The 27,952-nt window shown below is 42.3% G+C and overlaps 2 protein-coding genes across 2 annotated transcripts in view; one reads left to right on the top strand and one right to left on the bottom strand.

The window, feature by feature from the left end:
- Nucleotides 1–4,248: 4,248 nt before the first annotated feature.
- On the top strand, nt 4,249–17,317 carry LOC149450914 (uncharacterized). The gene is made up of 5 exons (XM_089691263.1): nt 4,249–4,309; nt 7,560–7,667; nt 12,694–12,837; nt 15,368–15,493; nt 17,106–17,317. The coding sequence occupies exons 1-5, from the start codon at nt 4,258–4,260 to the stop codon at nt 17,291–17,293; spliced, it is 618 nt and encodes a 205-aa protein (XP_089547389.1). The 5' UTR covers nt 4,249–4,257; the 3' UTR covers nt 17,294–17,317.
- A 6,749-nt stretch (nt 17,318–24,066) lies between these two features.
- The window catches only part of LOC149450913 (putative annexin A2-like protein), a 44,900-nt gene continuing 41,014 nt past the window's right edge, over nt 24,067–27,952 (bottom strand). Inside the window, exon 12 of the mRNA XM_089691265.1 lies at nt 24,067–26,257. Within this exon, the coding sequence (XP_089547391.1) occupies nt 26,195–26,257 (63 nt within the window). The 3' untranslated portion in view covers nt 24,067–26,194. The remainder of the gene's footprint in view (nt 26,258–27,952) is intronic.

The following is a 27,952-nucleotide window of genomic DNA, read 5'->3' as shown; positions in this document are numbered from 1 at the left end:
CCCAGTGTCAAAATGTCCGCCGCTGTCCCGCAATCCTGCCATAAGTCGCTGGTCGCCGCCATATGTCGCTGATTGCCGCCAAAAGTTGCTGATCGACGCCATTATTAGTATAAATAAAAATTAAAAATTCCAGCATCTTTCCCGCCATTTGTAAACGCTATAACTTTCACGTAAACCAATTAATTTACACGTATTGGGATTTTTTTTAGCAAAGACATGTCGCAGAATGCATTTTGGCAGAAATTTATGACTAAATTTGATTTTTGCATTTTTTTTTTACTGGACATGTTTTATAGCAAAAAGTCCAAAATATTGTTTTTTTTTCCTCAAAATTGTCAGCATTTTTTTTTTAAAGCGCAAAAAATAAAAACCGCACAGGCGATCAAATACCACCAAAAGAAAGCTCAATTTGTGGGGAAAAAAAGGATGTAAATTTCATTTATGTACCGTATTGCATGACCGCGCAATTGTCAGTTAAACTAGCGCAGCGCTGTATAGCAGAAAAATGGCGTAAATTGCAGTATTTATACCATAGTTTGTAGACGCTATAACTTCCACACAAAGCAATCAATATACACTTATTGGGATTTTTTTTACCAAAAACATGTAGCAGAATACATTTTGGCCTAAATTTATAACCAACTTTGAGTTTACTATATATTTTTTATAGCTGAAAGTAAAAAATATTGTTTTTCTACAAAATTTTTTGTTTGTTTATAGCGTGAAAAATAAAAAGTGCACAGGTGATCACCGAAAGAAAGCTCTATTTGTGTGAAAAAAAGGACGTAAATTTTGTTTGGGTGCAGCATTGCATGACCGCGCAATTATCGGTTGAATTAGTGCAGAGCCGAGTAGCAAAAAGAGGCCTGGTCATTAAGGGGGGTAAATCCTCAGGAGGGCAAGTGGTTAAGAATAACTGGAAAATCCTTATGACTGATCCAACATTAACTAAAATATTACCGGAAAGACCGGAAATCACTTTTAGGAAGGCTATACCTTTGAGAAACAGAATAGCCCCTAATGTGATTAACCCTCCATCTGAGACATCCTTTTTTAATAACATGGTAGGCTTCTTTCCATGCAACAAATGTGTGATGTGTACATGCAGTAATAATAGGAAAAGGAAGGTAGATAATTTTACCTCCACTATTACTAAGAAGTCGTACGATATTAACAGTTTCATATCATGCAACAGCAGGTATGTGGTTTATCTGCTACAATGCCCGTGCATGAAGCAATATGTAGGCCGTACCACGAGAAGACTAAGGGATCGCCTACGTGAACATGTGTACAATATTAACCTCCTTGGCGGTATTCCTGAGTGTAGCTCGGGGTAATATTTCAGTACCAAGAGCGGTAACCCCGAGCTACACTCGGGAATACCATGCGGCACTGCTCCGGCATTTGTTCTTCACTTACCTTACCCTGCGCTCCCACGATGTGTCCCCTGCGGCGTCCCCGGCCATCTCCTTCGGCCGATGCCGGCATCCGGCTTCTGTGTCCTGTCCCTGTGACGTCGGGACGTACGGGCGCCGCCGGCGGCGGGAAATTTAAAAATTTATAATAATGTCTTTTTTTTTTTTTACATTTTACATAGTAAAACATTGCTGTCTCAACCAATTTCACATACATTTTGTCCCGAGTGCTTTGTCCTGCGCCCTGCCTGCATTTTTACTGATCTTTCTGCCTGGAAACTGAGAAACGTCCATGGCGCCCAAAAAGTGTCCCTTTAGGTCAAAAGCGGTTTAGACCGGCTAGAGAACAGCGATAGTAAATCAGAACCACTTGCAGAATTGAGTGATAATGATTTGTGGGGAAATTCGTCATCAGACACTAAAAACGATTTTGCGACTTTGCTCAGCAATGTGCGAACTTATTATGGCGCTATATTTCAAATTTCAGTGTTTTTGGTTTGATTATATTATTGAAATAAATGTATTATTATTATATTATTATTTTTTATGATTATTTATTAAATTATAATTTATGATTTTGTGTTTCAAATTTTATCCTACCCGGGATGTTTACTAGACTCTTGTTCGGACAGATTTCAGTGCGTTATTCCTAAATATTACAGCCTACAATAAAAAAACTACATATTTCCATGCAAAATAATGGTACCGCTTTCAGCACCAAAAATCTGAAATAATCATACCGCCAGGGAGGTTAAGCATGGCTATAAGGAACATTCTCTTTTGAAGCATTATAGGCTTTGCCACAACAGGGACCCATCATCCTTGAAGTTTATGGGGATAGATATCGTACACCAGCATTGGAGGGGCACCAATAAGAGGAGGGCTGTGTCTCAGTTAGAGACAAAATGAATTTTCGAGATTGAAACCATTTATTCCAGAGGATTGAATGTGGATATGGATATAAATTGTTTTATTGGCAACAGTTGAACGGCCCCCCTTTACTAATAACTTCTATTAACTTTTTAGAATTTTATTGATTTTAGGTGTATAGATATTATCAACTTCTCATTAAATGTATATTTATTGAGTGCTACTATTTTCTTACCAAAATTTTAAGCAACTCACATTTTAGGTCATTGCGAATTTTTAGTCTTTTACATATTTTTTATATATTTTATATATTTTTTAATATATTTTTAATATATTTTTAGAATTTTCCATATTTTTATTTTTAATTAGTCTACATTTAATAAAGTTATTTTTGATATATAATTTATACAGTATAAGGTGTATGACAGGATCATGACATGTTTTAATTATTCATAAATATGTCTATTTATTTGGATATGGATATGGAGTAATGTGCAATATACTGTTGTTTAAACCTGCAATATAATATGTACCATCGATTGTCACCAGATTACTATTATATGGGGAATGTGGATACTGATACACATCCACTATTTGATGAGAAACACTGTTAATATATCAATATGTGCATGACAGGTGCTCAGCGCTGAGCGAACTATTGGCGCTTTATAAATACTGTATAATAATAATAATAATATAGGAATAAGCTTTAGGCGCACATGCGCTGTGGTTGGTTTGGGGCGGGTCCCCATATGAAATTCCATTATGGATAGTCCCACTGAATAAGAGATTACAACCAATGTTGCTCATTATGCTTTGTTGTCTTTCTTAACCCTGACCGGTGATTTAAACCATCTTCCCTGGTTATATAATGGCACTAACTTGAAATTTTCATCGACAAAATGGCGCCATTTTCAATATATATACATGCTGCTGGACATCAGACACCCCCTATGATTATGTGCAGTGGCACGAAACGTGTCAGTGAGGAGCTACAGCGTCGTGACGTCACGCCGTCACCACGTGGGTCCCGGGGCCATTTTGGATTTCAGCTCATGGTCAGTGATTTTGTCTTTTCCCTTTCTAAACTGCTACGCTGGAATAACGCATATACCTTATCCCAAAACGGTATTACACTATTGGCCTCCTCTTTTCTGGGCTCCCTGTGAGCTGCTAATAACCCACAGAGCTATATGAAAGTAGATTCAGAGCCATATTGACAGCAGGAGTGAGCAGTGAGGGGAATTTCTGACCAGACCAAATCCATCCACATAGGAGCCTTGGGTTCATCTGCAGAGAATATTGTCTCTAAATGCGCTGACTGATTACGCATCTGGTGAGTGCGCAGTCTTTATCATACCAGTTATTTCACCACAGTATTGGATGGAACATCTACTCTTGGAGATAATTTGATCTTCCACATTCACATTTGGACAATACTATACCATTTTATTATCAATACTGGTCACTCAATAGTGACAGACTTCACATCATCACAGAAGTCACTTTATTTATCTTTGTGAATCTTGGCACCTTGTCACATGTCACTTTAATTCTATGATTGATTTATGATGAAATATGATTCTTGGCATATTTTATTGTTGAAATTTTAGCGCTGCACCTTTTCTATATATATGTTATTTCAATATGTTTTCTCTCTCTCTCTCTCTCTCTCTCTCTCTCTCTCTCTCTCTCTCTCTCTCGTCAATTGCAGATGCTTTGTGTGTCTAAACTGGGCAGTCAAGACTGTCCTACCCTTAGAGCATCTCTGTTTCAGCATTCCTGACCCCTGCAGTTAGTAGGGTCAGAAGTCGTAATTCTTGTGAAAGTTCATTTTATTGTTGTGTTTTTGAAAAACAACAAGGAGGACAGTATGGCACGTAGATATAAGACCCACCCCATTCACCAGGTTATTGCTTAAAACTTCTCTGATCATTCTTGTTTCATGAATTGAAACCCTGACAGATGCACCATGCACTTCAACCTGCTATTCCTCGGTCTGCTTCTAGCTCAGGTGACTCCAGGTGGGTTCCTCAGTCCTTCTACATAGATTTTTGCACTTTTAACTCTCTATAGATATAAACAACAATATATTAGTATGAACAAGCCCTTAAAATGTTTTTTTTTTTAATATGAGATTTTTCTCCATATATCTGCTTGAATCCCATAATGTTCAAGATGTCTCAGTCAAGCACCTTATATCCTAACTTTTGCAGTCTACCCTCACACCTTATACATTGTTTTTTTAGGGTTTTCATTTGGCAGTAGATTTGGATACATACTGTATATTTTTATTTCCTATTTTTAAATCAGGAAGAATGAATAAATAAAAATAAATCCCAATACAACTTTTACATAATTTTCAAATTTTCCCAATATTCATCTATGTCATGGGCAGCACAGTGGCTAAATGGTTAGCACTTCCGTCTGGCAGTACTAGGGTCGTTGGTTCGAATCCCAGCCACGACACCACCTGCCTGGAGCTTGCATGTTCTCCCTGTGCCTGCCTGGGTTTCCTCCGGTTTCCAACCACACTCCAAAGACATGCTGGTAGGTTAATTGGCTCCTGTCTAAATTGTCCCTAGTATGTGTATGTATGAATGTGAGTTAGGGACTTTAGATTTTACACCCCTTGAGGGTTAGGGACTGATGTGAATGTACAATATATATGTGTAAAGCGCTGCATAAAATTGACAGCACTATATAAGTACCTGAAATAAATAAATAAATATCAGAGTCTGCCGATTGAAACCTAAGTGTGATCTTTATATAATGAAGTGGAATAGTATATCTTAAATGAAATGCTTGCACTTTACTTTAGGAGAGCTGTATTCCCCTTTTGGAGCTGCATTTTGGCTCATGCAGGACAACAAAATCAGTTTGCCTAAATTCTGAGTAAAACATTAAGATAGGATTAAGTCAGGGTGGCAAGGATAGAACAGGGGTGGACTGACAACTCATGGGGCCCCCGGGCAATAGGGGAATATGGGGCCCCTGTGTCTTTGCCCAAACTCAAAAAAGCCTATGAAAAAGGTACCAGGGGCATCTCATGGGGCCCCCTACTGACCCCGGGCCCTCGGGCAGTGCCCGGGTTTCCAAATGGTCAGTCCGCCCCTGGGATAGAAATTTGTATAATTGCACTGTTTTAAGAGGTTTGAAATCACTACAATTCTAAAAAACATTTATGGAGCATTTAAAAAAGGGTATTCAGATCATCCAACTGTAAAGTAATAATAATAATTATTATTATTGATAATAATACATATTTATTTTTACTTTTTTTTTCTCTTTCTGTCTGGCTAAATCTGGACAGTGGAGACCTGATCCAGCCCCTCCATTAAGCTTTGCACAACAGATCACTTTTAATAGTGATCTATTGCTACTTGGATTTAGATCTACTGCTGCAGGAAGAAGTAGGACACAACCTACCTAATGAAGAACATGCCGTGACAACACATCCCTTTTGTAAACACAATGATAAAGCAATCTATTCCCATATGCTAGCTATGTAGTTTTATGCTATGGATCATTCTGTAGAAGGATCCAAACCACAGATCCGATTGTTTTAGCTACTAAAAATAATGTTAGACCCCTGTTGTCAATGACAACTGGTGGTTTCTGCCCACATGCCAACTGGGACCTGCAGAAACCATTTAGCTCCAGCTTTATCTTAAAACGCCAAATAGCCACTACCCCAGAACCATTTTTTTATGGTTATGTTGGATTCATGTGGTTGAACAAAGTCAACCGTGACATTAACTTCTTGGGAAGCCACTAAATCAGAACCATTTTTTATAGTTATGTTGGATTCAAGTGGTTGAACAAAGTCAACTGTGACGTTATCTTCTTGGGAAGCCAGTACCCCAGAACCATTTTTTATAGTTATGTTGGATTCAAGTGGTTGAACAAAGTCAACCGTGATGTTATCTTCTTGGGAAGCCAGTACCCCAGAACCATTTTTTATAGTTACGTTGGATTCAAGTGGTTGAACAAAGTCAACCGTGACATTATCTTCTTGTGAAGCCACTACCCCAGAACCATTTTTTATAGTTACGTTGGATTCAAGAGGTTGAACAAAGTCAACCGTGACATTATCTTCTTGGGAAGCCAGTACCCCAGAACCATTTTTTATAGTTATTTTGGATTTAAGTGGTTGAACAAAGTCAGCCGTGACATTTTCTTCTTGGGAAGCCACTACCCCAAAACCAATTTTTATAGTTATGTTGGATTCAAGTGGTTAAACAAAGTCAGCCGTGACATTATCTTCTTGGGAAGCCACTACCCCAAAACCATTTTTTATAGTTATGTTGGATTCAAGTGGTTGAACAAAGTCTACCGTGACGTTATCTTCTTGGGAAGCCACTACCCCAGAACCATTTTTTATAGTTATGTTGGATTCAAGTGGTTGAACAAAGTCAACCGTGACATTATCTTCTTGGGAAGCCACTACCCCAGAACCATTTTTTATAGTTATGTTGGATTCGAGTGGTTGAAACTCAATCATGATATCACCTTCTTAAGAAGCCATGTTTGGGTTCTGTTGCTCCCTTAATATAGACCTATTATTACAAACGATTCTACCGAAAGAAGCAGGAGTAGTTGCCTACACCCATAAAACAAGCCATACATCCAAAGCAGGGTAGTAATATTAAAGGCTAACCTTTGACTTGTTGCTGGTGACAAGAGGTTCCCCTTGTTTTAGATGTTATAAAACCAATCTGCTGGGGTTGCTTTAGAGATTACAACTTTTCACTTTGCAAAATAAATGTTCACTAAGTTTAGTAAATGTTATGCAATTGTGTCCACGTTAATCAGCCATGCATGTACTAGCATAAATTCTATTTTTTTTTATTTCCATTGCATATCATTTACTATTGTTTACTTTGCAATTTACCTTGCAAGGTGAACCACCTCTGCTTCTTATGTCATTTAGTTCCATTCCATCAGTTTTCAACATTCAAATTTGCTTTTGGACTATATAACGTTGCTAACACTGAATACATCGGGAAACCCTTTGCCTTACATGCCTTAACTAATTTGGCTACAACATTATGTTTGCCGAGTGAACAGCCTGTATTCCTTTAGTAAATCAGTCCCATTGTGTTTAGTTTCACCTACTGTAGTCTCTGGGTTTCTTCTGATTATTATATGGTCAATGACATTCTAGAAGACTATATAGACCTATACCCAAATATAATATGTAAAATATAGATTGATAGACTTTTATAAATTGAACCCAAAACAAATAAATGCATCTTGGTTTAATACTTTTAGGTTATTCGGTGACGTGTTTTGAATGCTATAACATAACTGATTCCTCTTGTACTGGTCCAACCAAGGAATGTGGTTCAGGAATCTGCATGTCTGGACTCATTTCACTAGGTAGGTTCTTGGTGCCACATTGTAATTGCAATATCAGATTGACTACATGCCTTAACCTTTCATCAAATGTGCATCTCATGTAATTGTTCCATTTCACTTAAAGGACATCTAAAGCCAAAATATCTTTTTACTTTTTTTTTTTATTTTAAGGCAACTTTACCTTCACTAAATAACAAAAAATGAACGGTGTACCCTTTAAATAATTCCCCAATTGCACCTAAACACTTTTCACCCCAAAAAGTGTATCATCCAAATATATATATATATATATATATATATATAAAGTGCTAATATACTAAATAACACTAATAAATAAATAAATACTACTGTCCAAAAATTATATTGTCCACAATAAAAAATAAAATATAATCAAATAAAATAAGATTTTTTGTGGACTGTCTTTCTGGAGGATTTTTGTCTATTCTGTTTATTTTATTTGATTATATTTTATTTTTTATTGTGGACAATATAATATGTGGACAGTAGTATTTATTTATTTATTTATTAGTGTTATTTAGTATATTAGCACTTTATATATATATATATATATATATATATATATATTTGAACTTTACCTTCACTAACTGTAAGTGAAGGTAAAGTGAGTATAAATCTATCCAAAGTTAGGAGAAATCTCCACTTTTCCAGTTTTGGTAATGGTAATTGGTTTGTAATTCTCACCACTTCGTGTCTTCTTGTAAGTGGTCAAGAGGAAAAACAAAGAGAGTGTTTTTGTTCAGTGGAGTTCAGACAGCAATAAAAAAAACTATTTTAACCTTTCCCTATGTCATCCTAAATGTAAAAATAAGGCTTTGGGTAGACATATACTTTAACTACATACTGTCCTACTGTTCAATTCTGACATTTCTCTCCTTCATGTAAAAATCTAATTTTTTTGGTTAGAAAATTACTTATAACCCTCAAACATTAAACATATTTTAGCAGAGGCCCCAAAGAATAAAATGGTGGGTTTTTCAAATGCAAATGTTTTGAAAAAAATACAATTTATTGAATTTTAGTGCATACAAACACAATATAATACCCAATTGTTCTGGTAAAATTTTAAAGATGATGTTATGCCGAGTAAATAGGTAAATAGATACCAAACATGTCATGCTTTAAAATTGCATACGCCCGTAGAACGGTGCCAAATTGTGGTACCTAAACATTTCCATAGGCGACACTTTAAAAAACTTTACAGGTTATCAGTTTAGAGTTACACAGGAGGCCTCTCACTATAATGTTCACAGTGATACCTCACATATGTGATGCAAACACTGTTTACATATGTGTGCATGACCTACGTATGCGTTCACCTTTGCTCGCAAACCTAGGGGGGGACAGGGGAGCTTTAAAAATTTGTTTAAATTATTATTTATTTTATGAATTTTTTTTTATTTTTACACTGTCTCTTTAAAAATGTTTTTGATCACTTTTATTGCTATCACAAGCAATATAAACATCCTTTGTGGTAACAATAAGCAGTGACAGGTACTCTTTACTTACAGCTGATCACACCAAGATCAGTGTGACCAGTTGCTTTCCCAAGCCACAAATGGCTTTGTTGGCATCTTGGGAAACCGGAAATGACAAAACACTTGTGGCTTCCCCTTTCTAATACCATAGAGATGATCAGGGATAGTGCTGGTTTCAGTCTTGGGCTCCCTAATCACATGGGAAAGCCTGTTAAGGCACCGGAGAGCAGCAGGGGGAAAGGGGGGTGCTCCCCTCCCACCGCCTGTAAAAACAATCCAGGGTGAAACAGGAGGTCTTAGCCGCTAGGATTGCTTGTACTTTACAGAGGATTGTTGGCATTAAAAAAAAAAAGATACCGGGGTGATGCATGTAACTGCAGGCATCATCATGACACCTCCATTTCAAGTCCAGGATGTCATATGATGTCCTACAGGTGGGAAGTTGTTATAAGCTACCTCATTTGGTGCCTTGGTCAAAAATTTATTTTAGGTTGAAAGTGTGGGTGCCAATTGCTTAGGCCTTGAGTTCATTCCCCAGCATCACCACTTATTTGTAGAACTTAAGACCTATCTCCTTGATCCTGTTTACCTCCAACCTTCTAGAATGAGTAGTCTACAACTGTCTGAGCCACCAACTCACTGTTAACAACCTTCTCAACCTCTTTCAAGACGGTTTTTGTCCACGACAGTCCATTAAAACTGTCCTCCTAAAACTCAATAAACTTTAAAATTAACTGCTGAAACATTTGATACAGTTTGCCACACACTCCTCCAAAAACTCTACTCTCTTTGCCTCTACAACTTTACTGTTTCTTGGTTCTCCTCCTCGAAGAACTCTACTCTCTTGGCCTCTACAACTTTACTGTTCGTTGGTTCTCCTCCTTGTAGAACTCTACTCTCTTGGCCTCCATGACTTTACTGGTTCTCCTCATACTTACCAACTAAGCACACCTTCAGTATCACCTACGAATCTATTTCCTTCTATTTTTCCATAGAGGTCCCCCAAGGACCCTTATATTCTTTATCTACCCCTCCTCCCTGGGTCGTTGGTAACCTCTCACTGCTTCCAATTCCATCTCTATGCTGATGACACCCAAACCTCGGCCTCTACTCCTCTACTCACCCCATTTGTCCCCTCATGCATTACTAATTTACTTACTATCTATCAAAACTGATATCACCCCACTTTTTCCAATCTTTGCAAAACTGAACTCATATGGTAATTGGAGTGAGCACGTTAGATTTTGTAAGTCTTCCACAAAACTTCAAAAGCAGGTAGGACATGCTTAGTTTGGCTTGATCCTATCTGCTTAAGTAAAGGTTTGCCAAAGTATATGCAGTTTATTATACCTTTCAACTTTCTGAAATGATAAAGAGGGACACCTTATAGCACACAGCAGAGGGGATTTACTAAAACTGGAGCGCTCAGAATCTGGTACAGCTGTGCATGGTAGCCATTCGGCTGCTATCTTCAGATTGTTCGATGAAGCTTTGACAATAAAACCTGGAAGCTGAATGGTTTCTGTGCACAGCTGCACCAGATTTTGCACCTTCCAGTTTTCGTAAATCTTCCCCAGTATGTAGGCAAAGGACACGTCCCTGCCACGGCCCCAGTTGCACAGACCACAAAGATCTAATATGCAGAAAATAATTGGCCTAACCACACCATTGATTTTTTTGACCTCTGTTTTTCCTTTATATTGCCTTTTCAAAATAACAATTGCAGTATCATAGAGGTTAAATAAAAGGCAGCATACCACTTTTGGTAGAAAAATAATACATTTTGTATACAGCTATACACATCAGACCAAAAGGAGGGACAACTAAAGCTGCATAAGAGACTGAAGGATTTGGTCTCAAAAGAGGGACGTTCCAGGGGCGGACTGACCATTTGGAAACTCGGGCACTGCCCGAGGGCCCGGGGTCAGTAGGGGGCCCAATGAGATGCCCCTGGTACCTTTTTCATAGGCTTTTTGATTTTGGGCAAGGACACAGGGGCCCCATGAGTTGTCAGTCTGCCCCTGGGACGGTCCCGTCAAATGAGGGACAGTTGGGAGCTATGATTTTAAAATAATGATACTTTTAGGGGAAAAACCTTGTCTGCAAAGCTAAAGGGAAGAGATTTGGAGACTGAAGACGTAAAAGTTAACTTCTAAAGCACAAAAAAAAAACTTTTGCAAAAGGTCATTTGATAACAAGTTTAACAAGTGCTTGTAAATGTTGTGATTTTGCTTTTATGTTAACACTGAGAGCAGACAAAAAGGTATGAGCTGGCATCAACCAATGCAAGAACATTTATGGCCTGTCAGGAGGCATTCAAGGTGGTTGTAAACCCTTCCATAAACCCAGTGAAGTGACTGTCCTCAGGTGATACACAGAGATGAAACAAATCCTTCTACGTACATTGTACCTGTTTAATTGCAGTCTTCTCTTCTAGTGCTGAATTTATAAAGCTTGTCTGAGAGTTCAGAAAATGGGGAGGTGGAGAGCTGAAAAGACACACTGCAGAGCTCAATGAGAAGAGCTCTGAAAGCTGATTGGAGGGAATAGACACACCCCCTCCACACAGTAGACAGGAATAGAGCTGAGGCTGTCAATCTGCTGGAGTTCCATTCTTCTGTTGGTGTCAGGAAAACTTGTCAGAAGTGACTCATGCTGATAGCAGGGGACTGAAGCAGTATACAGAAATCACACTTAATGCTCCTATTAGAGACATTTACACACTATAGAGCAGTGGTTTCCAAACCGCAGATGTGGCCCTTTGCTTGCCTTTATCTGGCCCTTGAGGCACTATTTCATCCACTGATACCAACAATCGGGCATAATTCCCCCCTCCTTTTACACCAATGAAGGGGGCACAACGCCTTCCAATGACACCAGTGATGGGGCACAATTCCTCCCAATAACACAAATGATGGGGCAAAATTCCTCTGACTGACACCAAACAAAGGGGCAATATTTTTTCCCACTGACGTCGGGACCTTTTCTTCTCCCACTGGCCACAGTCCAGACTAAAGTCTAAAGGACAGTAAACCGGTCTTTTGTTTAGAAAGTTTGGAGACCCCCTGTTGTACAGGGATATATTTTCTTCGTATTTCTTGTCTGAGGTTTACAACCACTTGTGCTAATGTGTGACTCAAATTTTCCATTAAAAGTTTTTATCCAGGGAAATTATAATGATTATGAGCTCACTTTATTTTAAGTTAACATATTATTATTAATATCATTATATTATTATTATTTTTTTGCACAACACATCTATTATAGAAATATATATATCATTTTATTATATAACTTTGAATTGTAAAATGACTATATATATAACCTATATATACTGTTTGTGGCAAATAGATGAACCTGTATAACGTGTATTTAGCTAATAGATTTTAGAAAATAGATTTTCTTTGGAATTCGGCATTAGCTCTCTAATGTCTACCTGGAAATCTGCAAACTATAACTCCATACCCTTTTTTGTAATTAGGTTGAGTTATTTAATGATGTTTTTTTATACTTATGCACTGAAGCTGCAATTTTTATATTGGCCAACACAGATGAATACAGCCTGTTTGGCAGAGGCTGTGCACCAAACATATCCTCTTGTGGCACATCTGGGACCATGACCTCATCAACTGGAAATCTGCGGTTATCTACATCTTGCTGTAATGCTGACAACTGCACTCCGGAACCCCTGAATTGTACGTAAGTTCCACTTTACAGAGTATGCTCACAGCCTTTCTGAAATGAAAAAAATAGGATGAGCTAAGGTTTGGGCCAAATCATTGGGAAGCTGTCACATGTTAGTAGGCCGCTGTGCCCATGAGCTGTGGTCTGGGAGATCCCCACGTGGCAGCTGCATGTAATGAAAGGGCTGGTGACATCATTGACTTAATATGGTCACGTAGCCATGTTTGGCCAATGATATTGGCTAAGTATGGCCTTGTGGCCATATTTAGATAAGAACTGTAACGGAACCGGACCCCGACTGCACTAGGGTATTTCTGCTAGACTCCCACTTCCCTGTCCGAACACAGATCCACGGACACCACCGCCACTAGGGTATTTCCGCTAGACTCCCGCTTCCCTGTCCGAACACAGATCCACGGACCCCGACTGCACTAGGGTATTTCCGCTAGACTCCCGCTTCCCTGTCCGAACACAGATCCACGGACACCACCGCTGACCGTACAAGACGAGACAGCACCAGACTTGTATTAAAACAGGAAATGAACTGCTTTATTTTAACACAGACACAAGATATATACACAGGGCGGGCAATACATTTAGTAAGAAGAGATGCACAGCAGACAACCCCCCCCCAAGCCAATACACATAAACACATACATCCCATAATAGTTTGCTGGCAAGCAAGACACAATAGAACAATGGGACAACCACCTGGCATCAAACAATGAACAACCCCCACACCCCACCTATACATGTCTACTCAATAGCAGGACATTTCACCCTGTACCCCTAACAGGCACAGGGTGACTTACACATAAGAGGGATATGGGGAGCTCCCCACCTCTCCAAAGGGGGCTGTGTTCCATGGACCCCCCACCCAAAGTGACTCCCATCACAAGAACATCAGCATGTATCCCCTCCCCTACATTGTGTGCAGTTCTGGGTGGGGAACTCCCTGGCCACAGCTGAGTGAGTCGGTGACCTGCTATCATGTGACAGCTTCAGGCCGTACCAGTTGAACTCAAATCTTAGGCCATCAGTAGTCTCCTTTTAATGTCGGCATTTCTAAAAAGCATATCCTTCTGATACCTAACACTTCAGAATGCAGCCACAGCCCAGAGCACAAAAGTCTATCTCCTGTCAGCATACTGTAGGGTGGGTTTCTTGCTCTCTGTATGGATACAGTAGTCTTTCTAAAGAGGTCTGACACGGCCCCATCCAGGATTCTGGCAGAGCATAGGCTTTTCTATTCAAGCGTTGGCTGACTTGTAAACAAAACAATCTGTAAGACTTTGATCACCTTTTTTATGTATCTGAAATGCAATAAGCTGAATGAAACTGAAAGTTAAGTTAAGCTTTAAAAATTATGAAGCAAAGTGTTTAAAAAATGAATTCCTTATTAGAAGTTTTTGAATGTATTTTTGGTATTGTTTTTACAGCTTCCAAAGTGCCACCCAACCTTCAACAGTACCTCGCAGCTTCCATAGTGTCACCCAACCTCCTATATTGGCCTGTAGGGACCCCTGACATTCCACAGTGCCTCCCAGCTTCTATAGTGCCATCCAACCTCCCATATTGGCCTGTAGTGCCCCTCAACCTTCCACAGTGCCTTCCAGCTTTCATAGTGCCACCCAACATCTCATATAGTCCTGTAGTGCCCCTCAACCTTCCACAGTGTCTCCCAGCTTCTATAGTGCCACCCAACCTCCCATATTGGCCTGTAGTGACCCTCAGCCTTCCACAGTGCTTTCCAGCTTCTATAGTGCCACCCAGCATCTCATATTGGCCTATAGTGCCCCTCAACCTTCCGCAATGCCTTCCAGCTTGCAAAGTGCCACCCAACATCTATGATTGGCATATAGTGCCCCTTAATCTTCCACAGTGCCTCCCAGCTTCCATAGTGCCACCCAACATCTAATTTTGGCTTGTAATGCCCCTCAACCTTCCACAGTACCGTCCAGCTTCCATTGTGTTACCCAACCTCCCATATTGGCCTGTTGTGCCCCTCAACCTTCCACAGTGCCCTTAGGTCCCTTCAGAGTCCTCAGCACCCATAGTCCTACTCAACCTCCCACAATGCTACCCATCCCCTTGCAGTGCCCATCTAGCTTTCTGTGGAGCCTCCAGCCCCCTATAGTACCCCAGCCTCCAACACTGTCCCACTATGCCCCCCAATTCTTGAAGTCCACTCCAGTTTTCCACAGTGCACCTCAAAAGCCCTCAGCCCCCTGGAGAGACCTCCAGCTCCATCCAAGGACCCTAGCTGCCACAGTTGCCTACAGGGTCACTAAGTCTACAGCAAAATCCTCTAACCTCCTTTATAACCCCCATCCCCCACAGTGGCACCCAGCCCCATCCAGAGCCTTCCAGAATTTCAATACATATTCTGTAGTCCCATACTTTTATTGTGTGATTATAGAACTTTTTTATTTCTGTTGGAGTATGGAAGGAGAATTTACAAGCCCCGGTCTCAATAAGTTTGAGAATCACTGCAGTAGAAGATATATTTTTATCAAACTTATTCATTGTTATCTATTTTAGTGCCAACAAGAAATCCAATAAAAAATGGAGTTGTCTGTCAGACCTGTACTTCCACTGCAGATGAAACCTGTAAACTAGAGTGCACGGGCGAGGAAAAATACTGCGCTAATGTGGAACTTACAACAAGTGAGTCAAATACGGGTCTGGGACACAGTTCAAGTAGAGGTCTGGGATAAGTTTCATTTGGAGTCCAGTACGGGTCTGGGACACGGTCCTCTTGGAGTCCAGTAGGGGTCTGGGAAACAGTTCACTTGGAATCCAGTAGGGGTCTGGGACACGGTTCACTTGGAGTCCAGTAGGGGTCTGGGACACGGTTCACTTGGAGTCCAGTAGGGGTCTGGGACACGGTTCACTTGGAGTCCAGTAGGGGTCTGGGACGTGGTTCACTTGGAGTCCAGTAGGTGTCTGGGACACGGTTCACTTGGAGTCCAGTAGGGGTCTGGGACGTGGTTCACTTGAAGTCCAGTAGGAGTCTGGGACACGGTTCACTTGGAGTCCAGTATGGGTCTGGGACACGGTTCACTTGGAGTCCAGTAGGGGTCTGGGACATGGTTCACTTCCAAGTGACTCCAGTCCAGTAGGGGTCTGGGACACGGTTCACTTGGAGTCCAGTAGGGGTCTGGGACACAGTTCACTTGGAGTCCAGTAGGGGTCTGGGACACGGTTCACTTGGAGTCCAGTAGGGGTATGGGACACGGTTCACTTGGAGTCCAGTACAGGTCTGGGACACGGTTCACTTGTAGTCCAGTATGGGTCTGGGACACGGTTCACTTGGAGTCCAGTAGGGGTCTGGGAAACGGTTCACTTGGAGTCCAGTAGGGGTCTGGGACTCACTTTGCTTGGCGTTCAATATGGGTCTGGGATATGGTTCACTGGGCATGGGGCCTACTGCCATTACCTGCAGGAAACTCAGCGGTACTCCCTGTGAATATCAACAGGTGGAAAGCCTCATTCAAAACAATGTGAAGTTGACAGCACCCACAGCTATTTGAAACCATTCCCATGTAATAAATCATGCAGTGATTACTTGTGGATGATTGGGCCAGGACACATCCATGATATATGACCCCAGAGTGTCACTTCCAAGCTTCCACTCCCATGCTAAGTAATCTCATGCTAAGTGCAGGTATTCACGGCATGACCGATGTCATGCAAACCGCCACAAATAGCTGCGTGCACTGTCAGGCTCCTATTACTTTGAATGGGGTTTCATACCTACAGCCCTACAGCTATTCACAGGGAACCCCGCTGAGGCTCCTGCAGGTAATCGCAGTTAGCCCCATTGGCAGGAGTGAATGGGGCCCTGTACCTTTCTCTTAAAATGGTGCTATAGGTAAGACAACTAGGATATGATACAAAATTCTGATCGTTTTTCTTTTGCTCAGTAGTGGCCTTCAGTAAGCTACCAGCTGCTTGTCCTTGTCTGAAGAAGGTTTCCAGTGACACCTGTACGACTATGCAAGCCCCCCATAATATTGATATCAGGGGCGGACTGACCATTTGGAAACTCGGGCACTGCCCGAGGGCCCGGGGTCAGTAGGGGGCCCCATGAGATGCCCCTGGTACCTTTTTCATAGGCTTTTTTGAGTTTGGGCAAGGCCCCATGATCCCCTATTGCCCGGGGGCCCCATGAGTTGTCAGTCCGCCCCTGATTGATATACAGATATACTCTCTGCAGGGATGTCCATCTGTTGGGTTGTATTATTTATAACATACTTACTGCTGTTTTGTATTGTAGTGGGACCCAGCGTTGGCTCGAGACTGCGCGGCTGTGCTACTGAATCCATCTGTTATTTTGCAAACCAGACGTTCGACATTAATGGTGTCGTCTACCATTTGGGAATCAAATGTGGCAGCCCCCCTGGTCTTCACCTCCAGCAGTGCTTCATGTCTCTTGTTTTGGCTTTTGCTGCTTATTTAACATAATAGTAAACCCTCATTTCAAATCAACTTTTCTATTTATTATTTATTTAAGGTACTTATATAGTGCTGTCAGTTTACGCAGCTTTACGTATATATTGTACATTCACATCAGTCCCTAACACTCAAGAGATACAATCTAAGGTCCCTAACCTCAAGGAGTGTACAATCTAAGGTCCCTAACCCTCAAGGGGCGTACAATCTAAGGTTCCTAACCCTCAAGGGGCGTACAATCTAAGGTCCCTAACCTCAAGGAGTGTACAATCTAAGGTCCCTAACCCTCAAGGGGTGTACAATCTAAGGTCCCTAACCCTCAAGGGGCGTACAATCTAAGGTCCCTAACCCTCAAGGGGCGTACAATCTAAGGTCCCTAACCCTCAAGGGGCATACAATCTAAGGTCCCTAACCCTCAAGGGGCGTACAATCTAAATTCCCTAACCCTCAAGGGGCGTACAATCTAAATTCCCTAACCCTCAAGGGGCGTACAATCTAAGGTCCCTAACCCTCAAGGAGTGTAGAATCTAAGGTCCCTAACCCTCAAGGGGCGTACAATCTAAGGTCCCTAACCCTCAAGGGGCATACATTCTACAGTCCCTAACCCTCAAAGGGCGTACAATCTAAGGTCCCTAACCTCAAGGAGTTTACAATCTAAGGTCCCTAACCCTCAAGGAGTTTACAATCTAAGGTCCCTAACCTCAAGGAGTTTACAATCTAAGGTCCCTAACCCTCAAGGAGTTTACAATCTAAGGTCCCTAACCCTCAAGGAGTTTACAATCTAAGGTCCCTAACCTCAAGGAGTTTACAATCTAAGGTCCCTAACCCTCAAGGGGTGTACAATCTAAGGTCCCTAACCCTCAAGGAGTTTACAATCTAAGCTCCCTAACCTCAAGGAGTTTACAATCTAAGGTCCCTAACCCTCAAGGGGTGTACAATCTAAGGTCCCTAACCCTCAAGGGGCGTACAATCTAAGGTCCCTAACCCTCAAGGGGTGTACAATCTAAGGTCCCTAACTCACATTCATACATACACATACTAGGGACAATTTAGACAGGAGCCAATTCACCTTCCAGCATGTTTTTGGAGTGTGGGAGGAAACTGGAGGAAACCCACACAGGCACATTTAGCCACTTTATCCATTTAGCCACTGTGCTACCCGATTCTATTTACATTCATTCAATTTCTTAAATAATGCCTAAGGTGATTGTAGCCATATTAGTGCACTTGCGACAGAAACAATTGAGTGCTGTCCATGAAACATTTTTATTTGCACTAACATACAATTTTCAGGACATGTTTTCAGGGTACGTCCCCTTCTTCAAGGTTTAGACATGGGATTTTTCACTCATTATTCAACAGTTTTAAGATCCGCTCTGTGACTGTCATCCCAACCTCCTCCCCCCCCCCCAGTCTTTTATTTTGCTCTGTCTTATCTCTAGTCTAATCCTAGTTTTATAACCATTGCTGTGTACATTTCTTGTACATACTGCCCAATCTTTGGTATGAGTGGGAGGAATAGTGCTCCATCATTGGTGTCAGTGGGAGGAATAGTGCCCCATCATTGGTGTCAGTGGGAGGAATAGTGCTCCATCATTGGTATCAGTGGGAGGAATAGTACCCCATCATTGGTGTCAGTGGGAGGAATAGTGCCCCATCGATGGTGTCAGTGGGAGGAATAGTGCCCCATCATTGGTATTAGTGGGAGGAATAGTGCCCCATCATTGGTATTAGTGGGAGGAATAGTGCCCCATCATTGGTATCAGTGGGAGGAATAGTGCACCATCATTGGTGTCAGTGGGAGGAATAGTGCCCCATCATTGGTATTAGTGGGAGGAATAGTGCCCCATCATTGGTGTCAGTGGGAGGAATAGTGCCCCATCATTGCTGTCAGTGGGAGGAATAGTGCTCCATCATTGCTGTCAGTGGGAGGAATAGTGCTCCATCATTGGTGTCAGTGGGAGGAATAGTGCTCCATCATTGCTGTCAGTGGGAGGAATAGTGCTCCATCATTGCTGTCAGTGGGAGGAATAGTGCTCCATCATTGGTGTCAGTGGGAGGAATAGTGCCCCATCATTGGTGTCAGTGGGAGGAATAGTGCCCCATCATTGGTATCAGTGGGTGGAATAGTGCCCCATCATTGGTGTCAGTGGGAGGAATAGTGCTCCATCATTGCTGTCAGTGGGAGGAATAGTGCTCCATCATTGGTGTCAGTGGGAGGAATAGTGCCCCATCGATGGTGTCAGTGGGAGGAATAGTGCACCATCATTGGTGTCAGTGGGAGGAATAGTGCCCCATCATTGGTATTAGTGGGAATAATAGTGCCCCATCATTGGTATCAGTGGGTGGAATAGTGCCCCATCATTGGTGTCAGTGGGAGGAATAGTGCTCCATCATTGCTGTCAGTGGGAGGAATAGTTTCCCATTGTTGGTGTCATTAAAATTAATTGTGCCCCATCTTTGTTGCCAGTGGGAGGAATAGTTCCCCATCATTGCTGTCTGTGGGAGGAATAGTGCCCAATTGTTGGTGTCAGTGGTAGAAATATTGCCCTATCATTGTTGTCATTGGAAAGAATAGTATTTAAGTGTTGGTGTCAATGGCAGAAATACTGACCTATCATTGGTGTCAGTGAGAGGAATAGTGCCCCATCATTGGTGTCGGTGAGAGGAATAGTGCCCCATCATTGGTGTCGGTGAGAGGAATAGTGCCCCATCATTGGTATCAGTGGGAGGAATAGTGTCCCATCATTGGTGTCAGTGAGAGGAATAGTGCCCCATCATTAGGGTCAGTGGAATGAATAGTGCTCCATCTTTGGTGTCAGTGGAAGGAATACTGCCCAATTGTTGGTAACATTGGGAGGAATAGTGGACTTTTGTTGGTGTCAGTGGTAGGAATAGTGTTCCATTGTTTTATAACAGTAGGAGAAATTAGTGCTCCAGTGTTGGTGTCAGTGGACGTAATAGTGCCTCATCGTTGGTGTCAGTGGGTGGAACAGTGCCTTGTATCAGTGGTAGGAAAAGTGCCCAAATGATTGAAAACTTTTGAACTAAAATGTGGTTGGGTTTGCATCTACTTTTTGGCTAGGTTCACATCTATTTTTGCCGTAACGTACATGCATTAATGCAGATGCTTTGAAGGGGACATCACTGAACGTTCCTATCCATAATGGGGGTGTTCTATGGGGTTGAGGTCAGGACTCTGTGCAGGCCAGTCAAGTTCCTCCACCCCAAACTGGCTCCTCAATGTCTTTATGGACTTTGCTTTGTGCACTGGTGCGCAGTCATGTTGGAACAGGAAGGGGCCATCCCCAAACTCTTCCCACAAGGTTGGCAGCATGAAATTGTCCAAAATGTCTTGGTGTGCTGATAGCTTAAGAGTTCCCTTCACTAGAACTAGGGGGCCAAGCCCAACCCCTGAAAAAGAACCCCACACCAAAATCCCCCCTCCACCAAACTTTACACTTGGCACAATGCAGTCAGGCAAGTACCATTCTCCTGGCAACTGCCAAACCCAGACATGCCCATCATATTGCCAGATAGAGAAGCTTGATTGGTCACTCCAGAAAACACGTCTCCACTGCTCTAGTGTCCAGTGGTGGCGTGCTTTACACCACGGCATCCGACACTTTGCATTGCACTTGGTGATGTAAGGCTTGGATGCAGCTATGGCCATGGAAACCCATTCCATGAAGCTCTCTACGCACTGTTGTTGTGCTAATCTGATGGCCACACCAAGTTTGGAGGTCTTTAGCTATTGACTCTGCAGACAGTTGGCGACTTCTGTGTGCTTCAGCATGCGCTGACCCCGCTCTGTCATGTGACGTGGCCTACCACTTGGTGGCTGAGTTGCTGTTGTTCCCAGTTGCTTCCACTTTGTTATAATCCCACAAACAGTTGAGCGTGGAATATTTAGTACCCAGGAAATGTCACGGATGGACTTATTGCACAGGTGACCACCTATCACGGGACCACGCTTGGAGTCACTGAGCTCCTGAGAGCGACTCATTCTTTCACCAATGTTTGTAGAAGCAGTCTGCATGCCTAGGGGCTTGATTGTATACACCTGTGTCCATGGAGGTCATTGGAACACCTGAATCACATGATTTGGAGGGGGGTCCCAATACTTTTGGCAATATAGTGTATACGGTATATGCTGCCATATTGGTGCACTGGTATGTTCCAGACCAACCCAGCTCTTCTGTGCACATAAGGAAGAATTGGCTTAGTAAAGATGGCGGCTTGGGCGTGGTGTGTCCTGTGCCATACAAAAAAGCTGACCATACGCAGCAGGCGGAGCTTACAGTTGACTGAATTAACAGTGCATTCCCCTAGGTGACAGTCCAGCAATTTATAATGATATGCAATGGGGGGGATTTACTAAACTGGTGCACTCAGAATCCGGCGCACCTCTGTGTGGTAGCCAATCAGCTTCTAACTTCAGCTTGTGCAGTTAACCACTTGAGCAATGGAAAATTTCACCCCCTTCATGACCAGGCCATTTCTTGCTATTCGGCACTGTGCAACTTTACCTAGTAGTTGCGCAGTCATGCAACACCGTATCCAAATGATTACACACAAATAGAGCTTTTTTTGGTGGTATTTAATCACCACTGGGTTTTTTATTTTTTATTATATAAACGGAAAAAAATTAAAATCTTGAAAAAAAAATATATTTTACTTTCTGCTATAAAACATATCCAATAAAAAATTATAAATTTAGGCTAAAATTTATTCTGCTATGGATTTGGTGAAAAAAAAAATTCCAATAAGTGTATATTAATTGGTTTGCGTGAAAGTTATAGCATCTACAAATGATGGCATACAGTATATACTGGAATTTATATTTATTTTTTTTTTTATACAAGTAATAGCGGGTAGGTCACCAGTGGTCACCGGTGTCATGGGACCCCATGATCTGTAGTTATCCCTTGATAAAAAGGCTTCCATTATTCTGGAACCTTGATCAATTGGGCAATCGGCAGGTGTTATCAAAAAGTTTTGATACTAGTTTTGTAACACGCCAACAGTTGGTAGCACAAGGTTGCACGCACAGTCACAGGGAGTACCAACCTTCATAAGTCAGTGTGCCAAAATTCACACAGAATTTCACGTTTGATCTTTTTTCTAACTTTCTGTCCGTGATGAAATAGCAGACATGGTAACGCATGTGGTCAGAATAGCACCAGTTGCACAGCTCCCGATCTACACAGGGCGATGCCTTGTGGCACACTTTCTTGTGAAGGTTGGTGCTCCCTGTGACTGTGTGTGACGCCTCTGTTGGCGTGTTACAAACTGTTGAAACGTGTTGAAACTTTTTGATATTACCTCGTATATAAACGAAAAAAGACCAAAACGTTTGGAAAATTTTTTTTCACTTTCTGTTGTAAAACATATCCAATAAAAAATGTAAAAAATCGAATTTCTTCATATATTTAGACTAAAGTGTATTCTGCTACATGTCTTTGGTAAAAACAAATCCCAATAAGTGTATATTCATTGGTTTGCGTGAAAGTTATAGCATTTGTAAACGATGGTATGAACTGGAATTTTTATTTATTTGTTTTTATACTAGTAATGGCGGGTAGGTCACCAGTGGTCACCAGTGCCATGGGGCCCCATGATCTTTAGGTATCCCTGATAAAAAGGCTTCCATTACTCTGGAACCTTGATCAACTGGGCAATCGGCCCCTGTGTCCTTGCCCAAACTCAAAAAAGCCTATGAAAAAGGTACCAGGGGCATCTCATGGGGCCCCCTACTGAACCCGGGCCCTCGGGCAGTGCCTGAGTTTCCAAATGGTCAGTCCGCCCCTGGCATGAAGTATTCATACACATGGTAATAAAGAAGTATGAGGCCACATTGGGGGGATTTACTAAAGCTGGAGCACTCAGAATCTGGTGCAGCTGTGCATGATAGCCAATCAGCTTCTAACTTTGCAGTTTTGACAACAAAACCTGGAAGGGGATTGTGAAAAGTATACTTTTGTCGCCACTCCAAGCTATGGATGGAAGAAAAAGGATTACCCCACCGGCAAGTGAGAAGAGAGGAGCATGAGTCCGAGCGAATCCAGTGTCGCCAATACAAGTGAAAGGTTGGAAGCTGCTCAACGAACCCCAGGAGTCCAATATTGAACAATGGCCTCAGCTGCCGTTCTGGCCAAGCCCTCTGACGTGTTTCGCCTCATCCATTGGGGCTTGGTCAAATGTTCCTCAACATTGGACACCTGGGGTTGGTTGAGTAGTGTCCATCCACTTGTATTGGCTGATACTGGAAGGGATTGGTTTCTATGCAGAGCTGCACCAGATTTTTCACTTTACAGTTTCAGTAAATCCACTCCTATTATGTCCCCCTGGTTCCCAAGATCTCATTTCTGAAAGAACCACTCCAAGCTATGGATGGAAGGAAAAGGGTCACCTCACCGGCAAGTGAGAAGAGAGGAGCATGAGTCCGAGCGAATCCAGTGTCAGCCAATACAAGTGAAAGGTTGGAAGCTGCTCAACGAACCCCAGGAGTCCAATATTGAGAAATGGCCTCAGCTGCCGTTCTGGCCAAGCCCTCTGACGTGTTTTGCCCAATCCATCGGGGCTTGGTCAAATGTTCCGCAACATTGGACACCTGGTGTTTGTTGAGCAGTGTCCATACACTTGTATTGGCTGATACTGGAAGGGGATTGGTTTCTATGCAGAGCTGCACCAGATTTTTCACTCTCCAGTTTCAGTAAATCCACTCCTATTATGTCCCCCTGGTTCCCACGATCTCATTTCTGAAAGAACTACGAGAAAAAAAGTCTTATGAAATATAATTTTAATGGAAAAATAACTGAATATTGCGTTGTGGAGTAGCATACACCATTGTTTGACATGTACCAGAATAACATCATCTGTGCTGGTCAGGTCAAAATCAGCAGTCTCAGATTTAAAAGCATTTTTGAAAAGTAGGGATGAGCTTCTCTCCAGGAAGATGCCAAGCCAACAGCCAATCATAAGAGGCAGAAGAATTCCTGGTCCATTGCATATGTGCAGCTGAGAGGCGAGGAATGCCTCCACTGCCTATGATTGCCCAACAGCTTTAAAAGGTTTTTCAGTGGGATATCTCTGGTGGGTTTGGACTCATCAGAACATGCATGATCCCATCCCTAATGATGAACATCTTAGGTAAGATCCTAATGCTGATGGATTCCCAAGCTGGCCATACACCAGTAGAATTTTGTACTAAAAACTTTCAGAACCTTCAATTTTGTATTGGTTAGTGGGGTCAAACTAACATTTGTTTTTCAACCATAGTGATGATAAAATTCAAAGGTTAAGGATGGAAAATGTTTTTTGAAATAATGAATTTCTAATGGTGAATGTGGTTTTCGTTTGGGAAAGTCTGTTCTCTCCAAAATCGAAAATGAAAAACACATTTTTCTTAAAAGAATTAAATTCTAACAGTGAATGTGGTTTTTGAAATATTGTACATATTGTAACCTGAAACCTATTTAATATGTATGGGATTATGGGATTTCATTCAGATAGCACAGGGGTCTCCAAACTTTCAAAATAAGGAGCCACTTTACTGCCCTTCTAATATTAGGGGGACTGGACTGTGGCCAGTAGAAAATGAACTGGCATTGGTGGGAGTAAAAAATGCCATAGGCTTGGAGGTCAATGGGATTAACAAAATTAAATCATTGTTGTCAGTGAAAGAAAAATGCTCTATCATTGGTAAAGTGGGAGGTATAGTGTCCCATTGACACCACTGGGAAGAATAGTGCTCCATCATTGGCACCAGTAGGAGGAATAGTGCCCCATCATTGGTGCCAGTGAGAGGAATAGTCTCCCATCATTGGTGTCAGTGGGAGGAATAGTGCCCCATCATTGATATCAATGGGAGGAATAATGCCCCATCATTGGTATTAATGGGAGGAATAGTGCCCCATCATTGGTATCAATGGGAGGAATGATGCCCCATCATTGGTATCAATGGGAGGAATAGTGCCCCATCATTGGTATCAATGGGAGGAATAGTGTCCCATCATTGGTATCAATGGGAGGAATAGTGCCCCATCATTGGTATCAGTGGGAGGAATATTGCCCCATCATTGGTGTCAGTGGGAGGAATAGTGCCCCATCATTGGTATCAATGGGAGGAATGATACTCCATCATTGGTATCAGTGGGAGGAATAGTGCCCCATCATTGGTATCAATGGGAGGAATAGTGTCCCATCATTGGTATCAGTGGGAGGAATAGTGCCCCATCATTGGTATCAGTGGGAGGAATAGTGCCCCATCATTGGTATCAGTGGGAGGAATATTGCCCCATCATTGGTGTCAGTGGGAGGAATAGTGTCCCATCATTGGTATCAGTGGGAGGAATAGTGCTCCATCATTGGTATCAGTGGGAGGAATAGTGCCCCATCATTGGTATCAATGGGAGGAATAGTGCCCCATCATTGGTATCAGTGGGAGGAATAGTGCCCCATCATTGGTATCAGTGGGAGGAATATTGCCCCATCATTGGTGTCAGTGGGAGGAATAGTGTCCCATCATTGGTATCAGTGGGAGGAATATTGCCCCATCATTGGTGTCAGTGGGAGGAATAGTGTCCCATCATTGGTATCAGTGGGAGGAATAGTGTCCCATCATTGGTGTCAGTGGGAAAAATGGTGCATGTGTATTGGTGGAAGGAATAGTGCACCAAGGGCCTGATAAAGGCAAGAAAAGGGCCACATCCAGCCCATGGGCCGCAGTTTGGAGACCCCTGAGATAGCAGATCCAAGAGAAATTTTAAGGTCTTCCAAATGAAATCATTTGACTTATTGGCAAGATGGAACATTCTAAGAAACAAATTTTCTATGAGCGTTCACATGAAAATCCAACTGTGTATGGACAGTTTCCAACCAGATAGATACATCCCTGTGTAAACTGTATCTTCAGATATCTTCAGCCCTGCACAGCAGCAGCAATGCTGATCTGTAGTCTCCCTTGGCATCACCCTGAAAGATAAATACAAAAAAAGTGATTTTTAAAGGAAGAATTCAAAGAAAAAAACTCCTCCTTGGTGAAGCTAATGCATTGGGCCTTATTTATAAAATTCTGCTTTAAAACAATTTATTAAAGCCGGCAGAAGAAAACAATTAGATATTAATTATCTCAACGGAACTTGGGTTGACTACTATGGGCAATACACACACACACCTTTTGCAAACACTTTATGTAAAGGAAAACTACAATGATTTATGGTCAGTGTATTCGTTTTTAGGTGTCATTCATGTGTGAGGCCTGTAGTCTGTGAATAGGCTATGTGTGTTTATGAGGCTTGAGTTGATAGGTGTTGCATGCAGGTGGCCATTGTGAGAAATTGGGGATACAGAGGCTGATACTTTTTCCAATTTGACAGCTGTGCAGGTGAGCAGCCCTGGACGCGCATTGTCTGTATTCAAGGCTGCCCCCCCGCACCCATGCACCTGTCAAATTGGGATCAGTGGCTGGTTGCTTTGGTTGCTAGGATGCTGGCAGCACACAGCATCATCATTTGCTAGGACATTGGCAGTGTATGGCATCATTAGCTTCTAGGACACTGGCAGTGCATCATTGCTTGCTAGGACACTGGTAGTGCACAGCATCACTGGCTGATAGGACTCCGGAAGTGCACAGCATCATTGGTTGCTAGGACACTGGCAGTGCACAGCATCATTGGTTGCTAAGATTCTGGCAGCACACAGCATCGTTGGTTGCTAGGACACTGGCAGTGCATGGCATCACTGGTTGCTAGAACACTGGCAGCACACAGCATCATCATTTGCTAGGAAATTGGCAGTGTATGGCATCATTAGCTTCTAGGACACTGGCAGGGCATCATTGTTTGCTAGGACACTGGCAGTGCACAGCATCATTGGTTGCTAGGACACTGGCAGTGCACAGCATCATTGGTTGCTAGGACACTGGCAGTGCACAGCATCATTGCTTGCTAAGATTCTGGAAGCACACAGCATCGTTGGTTGCTAGGACACTGGCAGTGCATGGCATCACTGGTTGCTAGAACACTGGCAGTACATAGGATCATTAGTTGCTAGGATGCTGGCAGCACATAGCATCATTGGTTGCTAGAACACTGGCAGTACATAGGATCATTAGTTGCTAGGATGCTGACAGCACATAGCATCATTGGTTGCTAGAACACTGGCAGTACATAGGATCATTAGCTGCTAGGATGCTGACAGCACATAGCATCATTGGTGGTTGGAACACTGGCAGTGCATGGCATTATTGGTTTCTAGGACACTGGCAGCACAGGGAATTGTTGGTTGCTAGGTCACTGGCAGTGCATGGCATCACTGGTTGCTAGAACACTGGCAGTACATAGGATCATTAGTTGCTAGGATGCTGGCAGCACATAGCATCATTGGTTGCTAGAACACTGGCAGTACATAGGATCATTAGCTGCTAGGATGCTGACTGCACATAGCATCATTGGTGGTTGGAACACTGGCAGTGCATGGCATTATTGGTTTCTAGGACACTGGCAGCACAGGGAATTGTTGGTTGCTAGGACACTGGCAGTGCATGGCATCACTGGTTGCTAGAACACTGGCAGTACATAGGATCATTAGTTGCTAGGATGCTGGCAGCACATAGCATCATTGGTTGCTAGAACACTGGCAGAACATAGGATCATTAGTTGCTAGGAT

The sequence above is a fragment of the Staurois parvus genome, unplaced genomic scaffold (genome assembly GCF_062004578.1).
Source record: "Staurois parvus isolate SC_StPar_1 unplaced genomic scaffold, SC_StPar_1.0 ptg000559l, whole genome shotgun sequence".
Taxonomy (NCBI): Eukaryota; Metazoa; Chordata; class Amphibia; order Anura; family Ranidae; genus Staurois; species Staurois parvus.
Note: the sequence above shows the minus strand (reverse complement) of the source record. Positions and strands in the feature narration are given on the sequence as shown.

Excerpts from the sequence above, each read along its gene's own strand:
- LOC149450914 (XM_089691263.1), top strand. The coding sequence starts at position 4,258 with ATGCACTTCAACCTGCTATTCCTCGGTCTGCTTCTAGCTCAGGTGACT. Across the intron at positions 7,668-12,693 it reads GTCTGGACTCATTTCACTAG|ATGAATACAGCCTGTTTGGC; the intron begins GTAGGTTCTTGG and ends TGGCCAACACAG. Across the intron at positions 12,838-15,367 it reads CACTCCGGAACCCCTGAATT|TGCCAACAAGAAATCCAATA; the intron begins GTACGTAAGTTC and ends TATCTATTTTAG.